This window comes from Orycteropus afer, unplaced genomic scaffold (assembly GCF_000298275.1).
Source record: "Orycteropus afer afer isolate SDZICR_OR568_19922 unplaced genomic scaffold, OryAfe1.0 scaffold00036, whole genome shotgun sequence".
NCBI classification, from domain to species: domain Eukaryota; kingdom Metazoa; phylum Chordata; class Mammalia; order Tubulidentata; family Orycteropodidae; genus Orycteropus; species Orycteropus afer.
This window is the reverse complement of record NW_006921623.1, coordinates 7,811,279-7,828,326: the sequence shown is the minus strand read 5'-3', so window position 1 is coordinate 7,828,326 and position 17,048 is coordinate 7,811,279. Positions and strand designations below refer to the sequence as shown.

General features: G+C 38.9%; 1 protein-coding gene across 1 annotated transcript in view; it reads right to left on the bottom strand.

Annotated features, from left to right (window-relative positions):
- CADM1 (cell adhesion molecule 1) overlaps positions 1-17,048 on the bottom strand; it is a 403,293-nt gene that overhangs the window by 41,695 nt on the left and 344,550 nt on the right. Inside the window, exons 4-6 of the mRNA XM_007936507.2 lie at positions 15,850-15,987; positions 13,156-13,314; positions 1,842-1,941 (exon numbers count right to left, since the gene is read on the bottom strand). Coding sequence (XP_007934698.1) covers positions 1,842-1,941; positions 13,156-13,314; positions 15,850-15,987 — 397 coding nt within the window. The remainder of the gene's footprint in view (positions 1-1,841; positions 1,942-13,155; positions 13,315-15,849; positions 15,988-17,048) is intronic.

The window sequence follows — 17,048 nt, the reverse complement described above, 5'->3', positions numbered from 1 at the left end:
AAAAAAAAAAAAAAAGAGCTGCATCTTCTGCAGTGTTGCAAAGAGGAGAAGACTGCTCTGCTGAGGCATGATGCTTTACAAACCAAATAATCTCGGAAAACCGAAACAGAACTGAACTGAGACCATCGCCTACCTCCAAAAGGTCATCTGTGAGAATCCTAGTGGTCCGAGGCAGTATCACTACAGAAGGAGATTGTCCCATCTTCCTTCCAACAAGTGGCTGGTGGGTTTGAACCGCCAGCCTTCTGGTTAGCAGTCACGTGCCTTAGGCACTATGCTACCAGAGCTCCCAGTGGTTAATACAGACAGAAGCAAATTTCAGATCATGGAGCAGGAAGCAGAAAAACAGGGAAGGTTGGAAGAAGAAGGTGACAACAGCCAGGCTCCCCTTTGGCTCACTGGCTTCTGTCACAGGTTGTAATGGGGATGATTCTTGCCAAAGGTTTTGGGGGAGCTTTGTTAAGAGGCTCTTCGTGCCTTATGTGATAACTGTGATTAAGATGTTGTTAGGAAGACTCTGAGAAAGAGGGGGAAAATCATATCACAGGGACAGCAGAGGGAGCTCAATGCTGTTTTTTTGTCGGGTACCACTAAAAATTTGAGTGCTCTCAATCCCAACATTGACCTGTTCTTCCATTTCATGATTCCATGTACTGTTTTTTCCCTAAGAAGCAGTTAGAAACAATCTTCACTCTACTAAAAAGATGAAAGAAAGATCCCTCCCAACTGAATAATATTTAGATGGTATCATCACATGGCTTTTTTGCTGTTGTACTAGTGGTGTTGTTGTTGTTGTTATGTGCCGTCGAGTCAGCCCTGACTCAGCAACCCCTCCTTGAGTTTCCGAGGCAAGTGTCACTACGGAAGTAGATTGCCCAACCTTCCTTCCGAGGAGTGGCTTGTGGGTTTGAACTGCCAGCTTTCTGGGTAGCAGTCAAGTGCCTTAGGCACTGTGCTACCAGAGCTCCTTGTACTAGTGTTACGTGGGACAAAAACAAGAAGTTGCCATAGAGCAGATTCTGATTCATGGTGACCCTATGTGTGTCAGAGCACAATCATGCTCCATAGTGTTTTCAGTGGCTGAATTTTTGGAAATAGATGGCTAGGGCTTTCTTCCGAGGGGCTACTGGGTGGACCTGAACTGCCAACCTTTTAGTTAACAGTCATGTGCATCAACCATTTGCACACCCAGGGACTTTGATGACATATGTAGTTTCTCTAATTCACTGCAGATCATTTAGGAGGGTAAAGTATAGTAGCTTCTTTATTCTTTTCAATAAAATGAGAGTGCTGGTTGGTTTTTCTTTTCTCTTATGCAGTGGCATATATCTGTTGAGAAAATTTCTTTGAACCATGCTGTACTGACTAAAGTAATTCTAGACATACAACACTTTTCTTTGAGGGGATGATATGTAACATTAAAAATAGGGCAAATTCATTAGTCTACAGATGGTCCTACACATAGCAGCTCAATTTAAGACAGCTTAGACATTAACACAGAAGGCAGCAGATATATCAATATAGTGTGGGCACACCAAAAATGTACTAGGATTGTATTTTGCGTGTGAGAGGAAAACTGTCCTGACAATCATACTGATGATAATAAAGTAGAATTAGGTGAGATTTCAATCCTAGCTGGCATTTAAAATTTTCCCAACCCTGACCATTAAGAACCGCAGTTATTTATTTCCCTTTTCCCTGAATAGTCTTTATTTCCTGAAAAATCAACCATCCTTTGCAGTGGGAGACAGGTGACAGGCCGATGAGTTGTGAATGCACATCTCTGTGTTGTGACATTTACTGCTCATGACCCTCTGCCAACCTTGGCCTTCAGAACTTACTGGGGCTTCCCGATGGCTTCACATGTTAACTTAAGCGCGTCCCCTTCCCGGGTTAGGCCTTGTAGAGGATAAGTCATCTGAATATGCACTTGAGGCTTATCTGTGTGACAACAACACAAAGAATAATGTTTAGCAAATGATATCATCAGGCAAAATCAGACTTGCATGCTGCCACAAAGCCCACACAACCAGCCCCTATTCTCTCCCCATCCTTATGCCTTCAGTAACGTCCTTCTAATTAGTTAGTAATCCTGGCATTTGCTCAAATTAAATTGACTAATAACTCTAAGGAGTGAACCGAGAATAGATAAGAGATTCATAAGCCAACTGCGCCACATCAAACATTTCCTGTGAAATACATTTTGTTACATTGAAGTTTATCTCCAAACCCACTCAAGCTAAAGGAAACTCATTTGCCTTCATGCTGAGGTGAAGCCACAGATATTTGTGGTGCTCAGAATTGATACATTTTATCATATATCATATATTACTATGTGACAATATGTTGTGACACTGCATATTAATAAGTTTGCCTCTTCTGTGTTCTTGTTTTCAAATGGGAAAAGCAAAACTTCTGAATTCTCAATGGCTTTCAGAATAAAGAAATGGGAGGTATCGGTGGCCCCCAGTAAAACTGCTTGACATCTCAGCAGAAACATAGAAAGGGAAGAAACTTGACACTTCCTGAGAATCTTCTACTACAGGAACCATCTTTAGTGGTGAAATAAGCCGAGTTTTAGAGATGAGACCATTGGCACCCAGAGAACGAAGCTGTGTGTTCAAGGTGATAGAGTTAACCTAATGAGAGACAGCTCCATGAGATGTATGTTGGGAGGGATTCTGGATTCAAAACCCCATTTCACTATGGCTTTCAGAATTAAAGTCAAGTATAGCTTCCTAATGAAAAGAAGAATTTAGGTAAGTGATGTAGGTATTCTTATTTCCACTAGCAATTTAAAACTATAGGTGTGAGTTTGTGGGGCTATAAGAGATGAATGATGGGAGGTGGGGGGCAGCTGGGAGAGGGGAAGTTGAAGAATTGGAAGATACACATACTAATACAATGACAAATAAACCTTGAATTAGATTTTTTTTTTTTTAAAAAGGCTGAACTAATAAGTTAATAATCCCTAAATCAGTTTTCTCATTTAATTCTGTGGCTCTGTAAATGTATATTTTTGGAAATGTACCAAAGAGTAATAAATGTGAGAGGGCAAGATATCAGCTGGCTGAAAGGTCAAAACGATTTCCATAGTTTTAACTTTCTTAGATAATCACATCACCTAAACAATGGCGCCTTGGCCTTTTACATGCAACGTCTAGTTCATTAACATTCATCCTATGGAATAAAGCAGAGGATAGAAATATGGAGGGCTCAGTCTACACACAGCTAAATAAGCTGCACAAGAAAGCTATCTCTAGGGATGACTGTTTTGCAGATGCATTTTGATAGTATGTTCCTATCACAGAGCTCTAGCTTACAACTCTGAAAACCACGTGACATTCAAAACCTTTTAAGAGCGCCTCCTTGTATACCAGTGTGCATTGCACACCGTGAATTGGTAATGCTTTCTGAGAAGCTAAGTCATTGCCAGAGAACATAAAGTTACAAGCTGAAAGCTCCAGCTGATCCTTCCAAGTAACATGGTTCTATCCTTGGACTTGTTGGCAAAGAAAATGTGCAAGAGTGAAATGACACAGAGATTTCCATATATGGATAACTGGGTTGGGAGGGAAGTCATTAAAGAAGTGTGGAAATATTCATAAAGGATAAGTATGATGACCTTGAACTGGTGTGGCTGCTGGACTGAAGCAAGAGCTCTTGGGCCCCTACCCCTCCTCATAGGGCTAGAGATTACATGTAGGCTAACCATTTGGAAACGTATGTGAGTCTATTAATTTCAGGGTTTAACACATGCACACACACATGCATATACATAGAGTTAGTTGATAAATTTTGTTAAAAACAACCCAACATGATACTAAAAAATTAATGGGAGAAGGTTATGACACCAAATGCACAAACAACAAAAGATTTCCACCTAATAGTTCATGCTCAGATAGAGTGGCACTTCTGAAGTTGTTAGTTAAGGGACCTCTGTCATTCTTACCCATGAGCCCTTTTGGCTGAGGCTAAATTTAAGGCCCCAAATTTGGGCTGAAAAGGAACATTTGCTTATAGGTTAATCTCTGACTCACAGAAGGGTTACATTTTCCATGCACTACTGACTTCGGCCTAATAATTAAGGAGAAGTTGAATGCTTGCTGGCCAACGTGGAAAGTTTTTATTTATTTATTTTTTTCCTTCGCATAATTTATAAGCAAACAGAGAGGGTATATTTTTCAGCACAGGGCACTAAAGGCTTTACATGTTCAACTTCCATTAATAATAGAGTGCTGAAAACATAATCCACTGAGTATCACTGAGTTTGTTTTAGTTAAATGCTTTGTAAAAGTTTTTTAGTGCTCCTAGTGAGCTGTTTACCAGTTGTTAATTATTCACATAATTTAGGAAGAACAAGCTAAGGACTTGCTATACCTGGAATTTATAGAAAAATCACATATTAAACCACAGAAAATACACCTTCAATTTTGATAACAGATTTTCCCAATTTACTCCTGAGGTTTCTGGCAAAACAACTACCATCTACTTATGGGTACAGCTGCCACAGTTACCTTAATAGCTGGCTGAAAAAGTAAACATTAATCTTGCTTGTATTATACAGAAAAAAGTCTCTCTCTGTTGACACTTGCAGTATTTATAGGCATATTATCTGACCATGGGCAGCTGAGCTATCTTCATGGCCAACCAAGGAAGCAAATAGCAGGTCTATCTATGTGCCAAGAGGCATCCCTGGGTGAGGGAACTTTCCCATTCTCAACAGGTGGAATAGAAACCCTATGATTCCACTGGTACCTCGAGAATGGATGGATCTGAAATTTTCTCAGGAAGATCCTGACTACAACATGACTATGTCAAAATACTGAACAATCCAGATGGCTGACTGAATAGCCCAGAGCTCACCATTTATATTTTAATTATATTCATAAATCAAATGTTATAACCCACCAAATCTCTTCTGAAACAGAACCAGACTCCAAGATTTATTTTTAAGTAATGAGGTAAGGCCTAATACATTTTCTGGGTGATCATTTTACGCCTCGGTTGGTGTTGTAAGGCACGAGGCTAAAAGCCAGATGACACTTTCTCCTCAAGCGCATTAACTGTCCAGAAATGTACTGCTCAGAATGGCTTAATGTCAGTATAAAATGGAACTGCTATATAAAAATAAGAAAAATAGTTAGGTCTGTGCACTTATGGAACATTACAGTTACAAAGATGGCATCACCAACAGCCAGTCAATTAGGCTGAGGAATCTGAGGTTTTCATAAAATGTTGTACTCTTTTTAAAAAAAAAAAAAAAACCCATAAAAGACATTTAGCAAGACTGGTATAGCAGACAAAATTCATTCATTCATCAAAGTTGCACAGAGGGTTAAATACTAGGAGATTTTAGGTCACACTACAGTAGCAACCAATTAAAAAAATATAATAGAAAGACATTCTGATTTGATGAGACTTTGTTTAAATGTACTTACTCTCTCTATAAAGAGCAAAAAATATATAAAAGGAAACTCTTAAAGAGGTTAGAATGCCTTGCTGGCAGATTACAATTGATTTCATGCCAATCTGACCTTGCACCATATTCTATGATCTTTTCAGAAGATGAAACTCAAGACTCTGTAAACTGTACTTCAATTTCCTATGTAAATGAAAAGTCATAGTCTCCTTCTTTCTAGATCACAACACTACAGTATCAGGTCTTTAAATTTTTTTTATTTAAGGGGGGATAGAAAAAAGTATTTTGCATGCTGCAGTTTCCTTTCAACTGGGATACCACCCTTTGCATGTACCACAGATAAGAGGTGAGAGCTGAGACAGGAGCCCCTCCACATTCTGGCCAGTAATCTATTGCCCTGGGGGCTCCAGCCACCTTCCCTTTCTTCTTGAGAGTTTCTAAATCGAGGAATGTGGCAGCAAAGCTCCCTGATGTGCTAACTTGCACCCAGGTCTAAGGGCTGAGGAAGTATTGACCAAAGAATCTTTGTCAATCACGGAGTGGAATGACAATGCAAAGATTAACCTGGCATTTGGTGAGTAGTGGGGGCTGCTTGAGCTCAAAGCAGGATTCAACCCCTACAATATGGCTGTCTAAACTTGGGAGAGGACAGCTTTGTCAGTGAAGGAGAGCAATGTTTAGTAGCATGAGGTGACTGGGAGCGGTTAGAGAACAGAGTCACACAGGGTTCTCAGAGGACTTAAAGAGAACATCTTCCAAGGATTTGCTTTCTATTTCATAATACATTCATGAATAATTTTCACTGCCATTTATTTTGTTTGTTTGCAAGGTGAAGGACCTCCTGCTGTTACTTCTGTAGTATGAATTGTAGCACTTAAACTACACTTCTTGAGGAAGGCTGAGCTATTATGAGTGGGATGAGTCAAATCTGGTGGGACTGATGTGGTACCAAAGAGCATGTGCCACTTACCACAGTAGAATGCAATTTCCTCTTGTTGCTTTGTGGATATTAAAATTACTGTTTACCAGACAGAATAAAAATTTTTTCTGCAATGCTGTTGCATAAAGTTATGTTCCCAAGGCTTTCTAAATGGGGTATACACTCACTCACAGAGCACTCTTCTGTCTCTTTGAGAAATCTTCAAAATTGAAAACAAATGCTAGATAAAAGTCTCTGGCAATGATTTTATGCACAAGAATGTTAGCTCTGTAAGAAACAAGGTTTTTTTTTTTTTAATTTTTTTCAGTTCCAGGCACATAGTAGGCATTCAATACCTATTTGCTGACTGAATAAATGAGAAAATGGATGGACTTGTACTCCTAGTTCTGTTACTGATGAAAAATCAGACCATGAATGCATTTTAATTATCACAAAATAGAGCTGTGTTTTTCTTTTGCATGGTCAATCCAGCTCCTCAAATTTAAGGTTCAGCCTGGGTGTTCTACTGTATCTACTTCCATTTCACTACATTTATTTAGCATTTCTGGGATATCTCAAGGTGGTATCTTAAGAGAAATCACCAGGGATGTTGCTTGACGGTTCTTTTCAGATGCTAGCTTCACAACCATGTAACCTTCCACAGAATCCAAATTTGACCCTGAGTTACAAACTGTGAAGAGTACACATCAGAAGACTAGTTTCACTCTGTAAGTATACAGTGCAACTGCCACATAGACACATCTTTTGCAAATGTATCAGGTCAGATAGTGCAATGTGGGGAGACTATCATTAGTAAAAAAGGTCTCTTTCTGCTGGGTGTGCCTGCAAAAGACATATATGAAGGTGAAAGCTTTTCACCCTAGGGGTTGCTCAAGTCTAGCTCACAATGTATTTGGACCCAACATTCACTCTTTGTATTCTGTATATTGGTTCTTTAGCTGCCTGCCCCCTTTGGCACTGCAGAATGCAACACTAACTATCTATAGAGTTAATAATATCAGGAACCTGGAACTGCCACTACTTTGTGTTAAGACAAAAAAAAAAAAAAAAAAAATGATAATAGATTAAAATACTAGTATGAATTTGGGGGTCTCCAAGCCTTAATTAACGTCTCACAAGGGGTAATGCATACTGAAATAACTTCCTTGAAATTCGATTCATTGCTTAAAAAAATAAACAAAAGAAAGTAGAGTGGGAGGAAGAGCATATTCTGTAAAAAAAAAAAAAGGAGACTGGAGATCAGAGAGAAACAGGCCAAATCTGAAAACGCCAGCTATTAGGCTTTGAAGAATACAGTACAACCCAGGAGCAGAATTGATGGGGGAGAGGATGTGTTACAGCAGCTGCTCTTGGAAACTAAGTCTTATCCTACACTCCAAACAGGGGAGATTTTCCAATTTCCAGGAAAAACCTCCTTCACTGCAGGGCACTATCGATACCAGAGAAACATTTATTTTGGCACAGATAAAGAACAGGTTTTGATCATCTCCTCAGTGCCCAATTTTCCCCCAATTGAGGGAATGAAAGAAAAAAAGCTAGCTTTCTCTGGGCCTTGGATGAACAGGAATATGGATTTCTAAAATACCTGGCTACACTGAGTCAATAAAACTCATTTTGAAAATGATGTCCATGTACACGATTAACTGTCAGATGATAATCAGAGCAGGGAAGAAATTCAGACATACATTTCTAGTCTTTGTTTTCATTCTCCTTTTCAAAACTCATCCCTTAATTTGTTTTTTTAAACATACACACACACACACACACACCCCAAATGAGGATTTTGGCAAAGACATTTTAAAGAGTAGAGCTGTGATGGGTATAAGCAGAAGAAACAACAACAACAAAAAAACCAAACTCATTGCCATTGGGTTGGATCTGACTCAGTGATCCCTCTTTGGGTTTCCGAGGCAGTAACGCTACAGAAGTAGATTGCCCCATCTTCCTTCCAAGGAGTGGCTAGTGGATTTGAACCACCAGCCTTCTGGTTAGCAGTCAAATGCCTTAGGCACTATGACACCAGAGCTCCCAAGTAGAAGAAAAGCAGCAGTAATTCAAGAACTTTGTATCTGGTTCAATCCAGAGTAGAGCTTTTCCCCTTTTGCACAGAGATCTGAATTCTATACCGAGGGTCAAGCTTTCCTTTGAATTCCCAGCTTATTTCGCTATATGTTGCCACCTTGATGCTACTTGGACAGTTTTCTTTAAGCACTCAGACAGTGAATGGTTCTCATTTAACCAGGCTTTCATTTGACAGAGTACATTTCCTCAGATCTGCAGCTCTATGAATTGTGCTACAATTGTATCACACTCTGCTATAATCAATATGGTGTAAATATGGGCAACACAACATAAACAGACATTCAAAAGAAAAAAAATGCACAGGAAGATTTTAGGGTCACATAACTCAGAACATGAAAAAGCAAAACTGTGCTCAGCCTAACATCTAAGGAAAGAGTGCTTTGAATTCCAGCTTGCAAACATAATTATTTTTTGTTTTAAACATTTAACTGCGTGCTGCTGCAGTACCCTTGCTGAGTCTCAGAATAAAAGCTAGGAAACTAAGAGTCCTACTGTATGTTCTTCTTTCCCAGCAACGTTCCTATGAGAAAACCTTATTAATGAGCTTGCAAACGAGCACCCAACAGGGAAATGTCACAAACAAGAGTGGCTAATGCCCCAGAAAATCAAATAACTGAACACTTGGCTGATTGTGATGGCTTTCATATTTATAATAAAAAAAAGGGGGGGGGGATTTAATTCACTGATTCTGAAGGGTCAACACCTTGCTGAACAAAACAACTCATTTATTTATGTTCAGAAATCTCCAGATGATAAATTACATTGAAGTTAATCACTTCAATGGGTATTACACAATTAATATCTGTACTCGCCAAAAACTTAAGGATTATTCAAAGTATGACAGCATACACATCTGGTTGATTTTTCACATAATTGGCCACAAGAATTTCTCCTGGTACCACAAATAAAGGTCCTAACAAACAAACACTGCAGATTCCCGTGTTCAATTAATTAGGACTTAAACCCACAAGACAAAAGCAATTCCAAGTTATAGCTCAAGCTTTGTCTTCTAAGCCATACAGCAGCACTCCATTTCAAAGAGAAAAGCATAATCCTTCTCTTAATTTTCTCTTCCTTTTTTCCTAGTCATATTTAAAGTAAGATATTTAATGGCACAAGATGCAAGTTTTCATTATTTCATTTTCTTTTTAAGAGTATTTTTTAAGAGGATATAATTTATATAGAATTCAAATCCATTATCTTCTATTTAACCCTGCTCAAAGCCTGGTTAACATCCATCTGTCTTAAATGGGTTAAAGGGAAGTTTCCATAGAACTCCATTTAGCAAATCGGGCCAGGGTTAAACCAACTAACCATAATTAATACCAATTCCCCAAAGTGGTAATATTCATCCAGAGCCTAGCAATTCTTACTCTGAGTGCCATGATGAGCTCAATATAATAATAAATTATTATATATATATATATATAATTATTATGATGATGAGCTCAGTCCTAATAATAAACTCATGTTTATCACTAATAGTATAAGAGATCTTTTTAGGTGCCAAAAGGAAGTATACTAACAAAAAACAAAAACAAACAAAAAAAACCCCCACAGTTCTGTATTTATTTACATATATATTAGATATAATGTATATAACATAAAACTCACAACCTTATAGGTATTATTACATAGGTCCTACTCTATTGTAAGCAAAATCTGGCAGTGAATATGTGATCTTATTCTTATTTTCCAGGTCTATAGCTATTAAAGGATTTTTACAGGGGTCAATGATCCCCAAATATTAAGAACTCCTGACTTCCATGGTTTGGGCCAATTTAAAAATATGCATCTAATGTTATTCCTCATAGGGTAGCCAAAATAGTTTACATCCATGCAGATGAGCAACTGAACAAATTATTCTAAGAACTTCACATATTCGAATGTCTATTCTCTTCTGATGGCCCTCCAGATGTGGTGCTGCTGGTCTGTTCCTTGGGCAGAATGGAGTTGAACCACCATGGCCACTGGTGAATGAGTGCTTCTGGTCCTTGTGTAGGTACTGGTATTCAAAGAGAGTAAGACCAGTGGGGGATGATGTAGAGAATTCCAATCGTGTTAGAAGAAGAACTCAAAACTCATTGCTGTTGAGTCAGATCCGACTCACAGTGGCCCCTCCTTGGGTTTCCAAGGCAGTATCACTACGGAAGGATATTGCCCAACCTTCCTTCCAAGGAGTGGCTGGTGGGTTTGAACCGCCAGCCTTCTGGTTAGCAGTCAAGTGCCTTAGACACTATGCCACCAGAGCTCCTGTTAGAAGAAGCTACTTACGGAATTCCTGGCTGACTCTGCAAAACTTTGACTAGTGCTCCAAGAATGGAGGAAAGTAAACCATCTAGCAACTTTCTTGAGAAACTGCAATTTCAAACCAGACCCTAAATTCCTATTCAGACTAACATGCCAGTTGAAACCAGCAGCTGTCCAGTCATTTCTGACCCCATGAGTGTCACAGTAGAACTGTGCTCCATAGGGTTTTCAATGGCTGATTTTTCGGAAGTAGATCACCAGGCCTTTTCTCTAAGGTGTTTCTGGGTGGACTCAAACCTCTAAACTTTTGGTTAGCAGCTGAGTGTGTTAAATGTTTGCACCACTGAGGGATTCCTTCAGAATATAACACTTCATAATTCTTAATCTTTAATAAATTTTTTTTCCCCTTGAATATGTTCCAAAGAACAGAAAATCAAGGATAAAATATTTTTGTAGCTTAAGTTGAATAACAGAACAGAGAAACTCCCATAAAATGGTGGCATACTGGAGTTTACAATGACTAATAGATGAACCTTCATTTTTGGAAGGTGTTAAAAGTCACCTTCCTGCAGTGAAGTGCTAGCAGGGCTTTGTAAGCTTAGAGTCAGATATGGAATTTTATTTCTTTTCTTGGAAGGACTAATCTCTCTTGAATTACAGAATATGGAAGACAAGGCTTATGAAGATCATCATCGAGTATTTCAAGGGGTAGGAGGTATAGCACTTGAAATATTTTGCATTTGGGAGTGAGTATAATTTTGTAGGTGGGTGGGATTATATTTCATTTAGAGGATACTCTAGGAAACTACTAAAAAGAATTTAGGGGTGGGAACTGGGTGGATATCTACTCGGGTCTCACAAAGGAGCTAATGCATTATTAAAGCTAATGGGCCCCTACAAGGAAAGTTAATGGATATTAAGTTTGCTTAAATGAATTACATATTAACAAAGTCACAAGAAATCTACTATCTGCCAATTTAGATAATATCTGAGCATTTCTGTTTTCCCATTATAGGGACATTACACCACAATAGTTTTAGTAATATGAAAATTATAAGCATGATGCCCATAATGAAGTTACATAATGAAGTAGATGAAATGAATTAACAAGAAAAACCTGCATTATGTAATGTTAAATTGAGCCAAGCTCACACAGAAAGAAAAGGTGGGGATGGGATGGTCTCTTACAAGCAACTTTTTATAACTTTCCCTGTCTCCTGCTTTGCTCAGGCAATTTGAACACATGATAAAGAGCTGTGGGTTGATTGGTAGGCCCCAAAATACCTGTGAATGTGACCTTATTTAGAAAAAGGGTCTTTGCAGATGTAATCAAGGATCTTGAAATGAGATCAGCCAGGATTACCCTAAATCCAATGTCAAGTGTCTTTAGATACAGAGAAAATAGAAATACTGGGAGGAGGAGGAGGAGACCAGTTGAAGATGGAGGCTGAGATTGGAGTTGTGTAGCACAAGCCAAGGAATGCCTGGAGCCATCAGAAGCTAGAAGAGTCAAGGAATGGAATGTTCCCTAGTCCTCTGGAGGGAGCACAGCCCTGCTGGCACCTTGATTTTAGACTTTAGGCCTCTGGAATTGTGAGTGAATGTACTTCTGTTGTTGTGAGCCGCCAAGACTATGGTAATTGTTATGACAGCCCTCAGAAACAAACATATAGATTCACAGAAGGAAATGCTTTTCCTTTTATCAGGTACCCAGTCATCACTGTCCCAAGCAAACGCTTAACTATGTACCATCAAATAATCACCTGGGACTTTTTCAGAGGCCAAGTTACAGAAGGCTTTCAATAAGAAGTGAGAAACTGGCTACTCAGCAGCAACTCTGGCCTGGCCTAAGGATGGTTTGTGCAGAAAACAGATTTTTGTTACCTAGGCAGCAAGAATCCAGGAGGAGAAGATGAGGAGTATTATCTTTAGTTCATAGGACACAGTAGGGAGACAACCTCATTCACCACAATCTAGCTTTTATTGATGAAGCCATCAAGGTTGTGGCACTGATCCCAAAGATTTCAACTTTAAATTCATTGCTAGAATTTAAGTTAAAATTGAAGAAAACATGCAATTTAAAAGATGTAGAATGGGAATAAAATCATTTTGACAAGGAAATTCAGTATTTATGATGGGGTTAAAAAGGAGTGGAAGGACATACCCTAGATTTTGACGTTGGCATAGAAATGATGACAGCCTATATGCATAAAAATTAATTAAATCATTTGCTAGAACAGATTGGCATCATTTTAAAATTTTACATTTGTAATATTTTCAAAATCCTCATTGGCACTCTGTAATGTGGCACTACTTCAGGAAAATATCCTTGTTTAATTCCAGTTCTTTTGTTATTTTTCTACAAGATATAAATTCCATCTATACTATATAAAACTTATGTATCCAATAAATGGCTTCCAGAATACTCTATGCCCTCAGAAGAAGACACTTGGATACTCACATTGTACTTCTAGGTACCGCTGGGTCTGCAAGTTTCCGGTGACTGCAGGGTGCTCCACCTGGCAGATCACGGGGACCCCATCGTCTTCCTTGTGCACCTTCAGCATCAGCTGACTAGTCACAGTGTACATGTCTGACCACTCTTCCACCTCCGATTTGCCTGGCAGGCAGAAAACATACCAAAATACTACAGTTGAGTGAATTTCCATTGCTATGCTTTTATATCCTGCCCCTCACGCCCAATGTTGCTATTTTATCAAATACGATGGAAGTCATTTGCGATAAGGGTACTGTGTGGATAACTGACTGAAAAAAATGACAATTTCCTACTTTTTCACCTTGCAGGATAGTGTTTAACCTACTCCGACCACAAATAATGTATTTTTATTTAAATGTATTACATATGCTTCCTATATCTTAAGATCGCCCATAAAAAAGTCAGCTGAAACTTGAACCATTTTGATGTCTGATTGCTCAAGGCATTCAGCAGGAGGAAAAGAAAAGTGCTTTTCATTCCTACAACCATCTGAACTTGAAACTTCTAGTTGGCTGTCATGTGGTTTAAAAATTCCAGGACCTTATCCAAATCCTCTAAGTAATTCAATCAGTAGTAAAGAATATAAACAACCCCTTTTCTCACCCCCATCATCAACAATTAAGAAAGTAACTAAATGGATTTACATAATTGAAATTGTAATTGAAATGTTTAAACCCTGAGACTTTTGGAAGTCCTCGAAGATGCAGTGGCAGGGGGTGAGAGCAAAACAAGATATAGGGCTTCAGGCCAGACGAGAGACACTTCCAAGAGCACCCAGAAAAGGGGGTGGAGGCTTCCGCATGGAATGAATAGGCCACAGCACCCCTTTCCTGAACTCAGCACTCCCTGGGACATGGCGCACCATTAATTTTCTTTTAATCTTTTGTATTTATCGGTGCACGTTTAATGGCTCAATTCACTTAGAAAAGCAGAGAGGAAATGAGAAACTCCTTCCTCCAAAACCATACCCAGGAAACAGGAGATTAAAACAGAGCAAGCTATTTGAAACTTAAGCTGTTACATATAGATTCATTTATTTCTCCTTGTAGGTTTTCTATCTCCTTTCCAGAAGGCCTTATTCTTCTCTTCCTGGCACTCTTTATTTATTTAACCAGCATATATAGAGCACTGACCAAGTCCCAGATTTTATCAAAATGCTTTATAATATCTATTCATTTAATCCTCAAAAGAACTCTATTGAACCCAAAACCAAATTCATTGCCATTGAGTCGATTCCAACTCATTGTGACCCCCACTGGGATTCCAAGGCTGTAAATTTGTCTGAAGCAGACTCCCTCATCTTTCTTCTCAGAAGTAGCTGGTGGGTTGGAACCATCGACCTTTTGGTTAGCAGCCAAATCCCTTAACCACTACACCACCGGAGCTCCTTAAGAACTCTATTATGTATATATTATTATTATTCCCATTTAGAGGAATTTGGGGGAAACAGCTAGTAAACAAGGTCAAACTGCTAGTAAACAGTGAAGGTAGGATGCAAACTCAGGAAGTCTGGGTTTAGAGTCCATGCTTACATAAAAACAGCCTACTTTATTCTGACCATTTCTATCAAATAACCAGCATAACCCTTGGTGCATGGTACTACACACAGAGCTGCCTTGAAAAAAAGGAAACTGAACATTAAATCACATATGGAACTTAAGACAAAAAAAGGGCTAAACAGGGTATAGGCTACATTCTTTGTCTAACGCCACAGTAATGGCAACAAGCATTGGAGGTGCCAGTGCTCTAAACTGACATGGCCTAGTCTAGTACTGAGGGAGAGGCAACCAGAGCTGCAGGTGCTGCCCTCATGAAATCAGAAACCTCATGAAAGAACAGGCTGGTGAGCAGAAGTGGGCAACTGAATTATAGGTTTCACCAGAAAGGCAATGCAATGCAGTGCAACCACTGCCGTGGACTCCGATCCGACTCATAGCAACCGCTCCTTGGGTTTCCGAGGCAGTAGCACTACAGGAGTAGATTGCCCAATCTGCCTTCCGAGGAGTGGCTGGTGGGTTTGAACCACCAGCCTTCTGGTTAGCAGTCAAATGCCTTAGGCACTATGCCACCAAAGCTCCTACCAGAAAGGCGATCCCTGCAAATTCATAATTAGGATAATCTTAATATACAAGTACAACCACCCTTGTAGGAGAGCCTGTATTCAATACAGCTGATAGTGTGACAGATGTTAGGATGACTTGGGATTTCCTAAGTAGGAGACTTGTAAAATTTTTAAAATGTGTAACATGAGATTTTGGGGTTTAAATGTGTCCTGGGCTTCCACATGATACCGCATAAAAGTAATCAGAATTTAGGGTACACACATAAGTAGCTTGAGCTCAGAGGATACTTCTAACAGTAGTTCTTGGCTTGAAGAATACCAGTTTACAGGCTGACTTCGTTCTGGATATCTGAGTAAAAATCTAGCAACAGATTTCACTATGATCCATTAAACTACAGAATGAAGATATAAATTAGAACAACAAAACACTGTTCTATTTGGCTTTAGACGCATTTAATAATTGATTATAAACTGTATCTAAATGAATGCCTTCGTTTCAGGGGCATGTTTTGCAGTTATCTTTAATTTCCACAAAGGTATATTCGTGCTAAAATCAATTGCTGGCTAACTACAGTATAGGGCAATTTACACCTCACCTTTTAGCTCCGTGTTCCCTTTGAACCATCTGATAGTCGTGGCTGGTTTGCTGGCCATGGCGGTGCAGTTGACTTCAATCTCCTCGCCTTCCACAGCAGTATCTTTCTGGATATCGATCATCAGATTACGTGGTGGGACTACAAATTAAACACATGTGCTTTTAAATGCAGAGTCCACTTCTGGACATATTCTTTTATTCATCAGTAAATAGCACCACTGCTATCAAAATGAGACAAGCAATGGACAGTCCTGATGGGAATCACAAACAAAACAAACTGCCACAGGAGGGAAAAATAAGAGAATTGCAACAACAACAACAAAAAAACCCAAACTCATGGCCGTCGAGTCAGAGCCATCTCATAGCAACCCCTCCTTGGGTTTCCGAGATAGTATCACTATGGAAGAAGACTGCCCAACCTTCCTTCCGAGGAGTGGCTGGTGGGTTTGAACCGCCAGTCTTCTGGTTGGCAGTCAAATGCCTTAGGCACTACGCCACCAGAGCTCCCTGAGAAGTACAAAGTAGTCAAATAAAGTGAATTATGCAAAATCAGCTTGTTTACTTAGAATTTCTTTTTGTAGGTTATCTTTTAAAATGACCAGTCTCCCATTCGTGAGTTTAACTTTTTGGCCAATTTAAACCAATATATTAGATTAGTCAACAATCAATTAGAAAGTTGAAATAAAAGTAAGAGAAGTACACACTATTGAGATTATTTTCCTTATCTGGAAGCCTCTGAAAGCGATATTTCTCTTTGAACTCAACACTTCCCTTGGATTTCAACCTTATATGAAAGATTCCAAAACCATCCAACAAACATAAAAAACTTACGGTCCATAAAAGAATCATTCACCATAAACATACACAGAAATACTGTGTCCCCAAACCAGTTCTACTTAAGTGAAATTATTCATAGAGATCCAGAATATAATCCTGATCTTCAGTGGATGGGGTAGTAATAAAGTCTTTTGTATACAAAGAGGCAGTAATATAGGAAATGCCAATTAATTTGCAGAATTTTCTGTATGCTGAAATCCAATGATGCAGATTTTGGAAATCAAAGGTGGAAAAAGACTCTTAAATGTTTTTCAAGTAGATTTATATTAAAACTACCCTTCTGTTAACATATTGCATATGTAAGTACAAAATGGTCATAGTAAGAGATTCTGGGGCTGAAATGTTGAATATCAAATTGAGAGT